The following is a 786-nucleotide window of genomic DNA, read 5'->3' on the forward strand; positions in this document are numbered from 1 at the left end:
CTTTCCTGCAGCTCGGCGGGTTTCGGTGCCCAGAGTTTCTCTCCCTTTCCTGCCCATCGACCCTGCGGATTGTAGCTTCTCCCTCGACTCCCAGCGGGTCCCCGACGGCCGTGTCTAGTCCAGCTCTGCAGTTTGCTGCCCCTCGCAGCGGCGTGGGCGGCGCCGAGCGCTCCGCGGGGCTGCAGGTGAGCCGGGCGGGCGTGCAGGAGCCCACCTGGCCGGGAGCGAGTCCCAAAGGCTGCACGTGTTTCATAAACCTTGCTTCATTTGCTTAATAAAGTCTGCCCACGCCGGGTGAAATTGACTCAGAAGAATCAAGTGTGTTTCTGGCTACAAGAAGATTGTTTTCTTTGTTTCAGCCTCGCAAAAGATTTTCTTTCTTTCTTTTTTTCTTTGGAGTCGGAGTCTCACTCTGTCGCCCAGGCTGGAGTACAGTGGTACGCTCACGACCGCCGCAGCCTCGACCTGCTGGGCTCAGGCTATCTTTCCACCTCTGCCCTCCAAGTAGCTGGAACTACAGGGACGCGCCTCCATGCCCGACTTTTTTTTTTTTTTTGGTAGAGACGAGGTCTCACCAAGTTGTCCAGGCTGGTCTCGAACCCCTGGACTCAGGCAATCCTCTCGCCTCGGCCTCCCAAAGTGCTGGGATTACAGGCTTGAGTCACCGCACCCGGACCATGAAAGACTTTCGAGACAAAACAAAAGTGCGCGCGTGAGGGGGGGAGGGGTTTGTTCCTGGGTGTTCTGTTCGGCGCACTTTGCAAGTTTATCTAATTTTAGAGGGTT

At 56.5% G+C, this 786-nt stretch overlaps 1 protein-coding gene across 1 annotated transcript in view; it reads right to left on the bottom strand.

Annotated features, from left to right (window-relative positions):
- CLDN23 (claudin 23) overlaps window positions 1-253 on the bottom strand; it is a 2,330-nt gene extending 2,077 nt beyond the window's left edge. The window contains exon 1 of the mRNA XM_021709009.1: window positions 62-253. Coding sequence (XP_021564684.1) covers window positions 62-253 — 192 coding nt within the window. The remainder of the gene's footprint in view (window positions 1-61) is intronic.
- Between the last annotated feature and the right edge of the window lie 533 nt (window positions 254-786).

The sequence above is a fragment of the Carlito syrichta genome, unplaced genomic scaffold, assembly GCF_000164805.1.
Source record: "Carlito syrichta isolate Samal-C Ts95f unplaced genomic scaffold, Tarsius_syrichta-2.0.1 Scaffold65451, whole genome shotgun sequence".
NCBI classification, from domain to species: domain Eukaryota; kingdom Metazoa; phylum Chordata; class Mammalia; order Primates; family Tarsiidae; genus Carlito; species Carlito syrichta.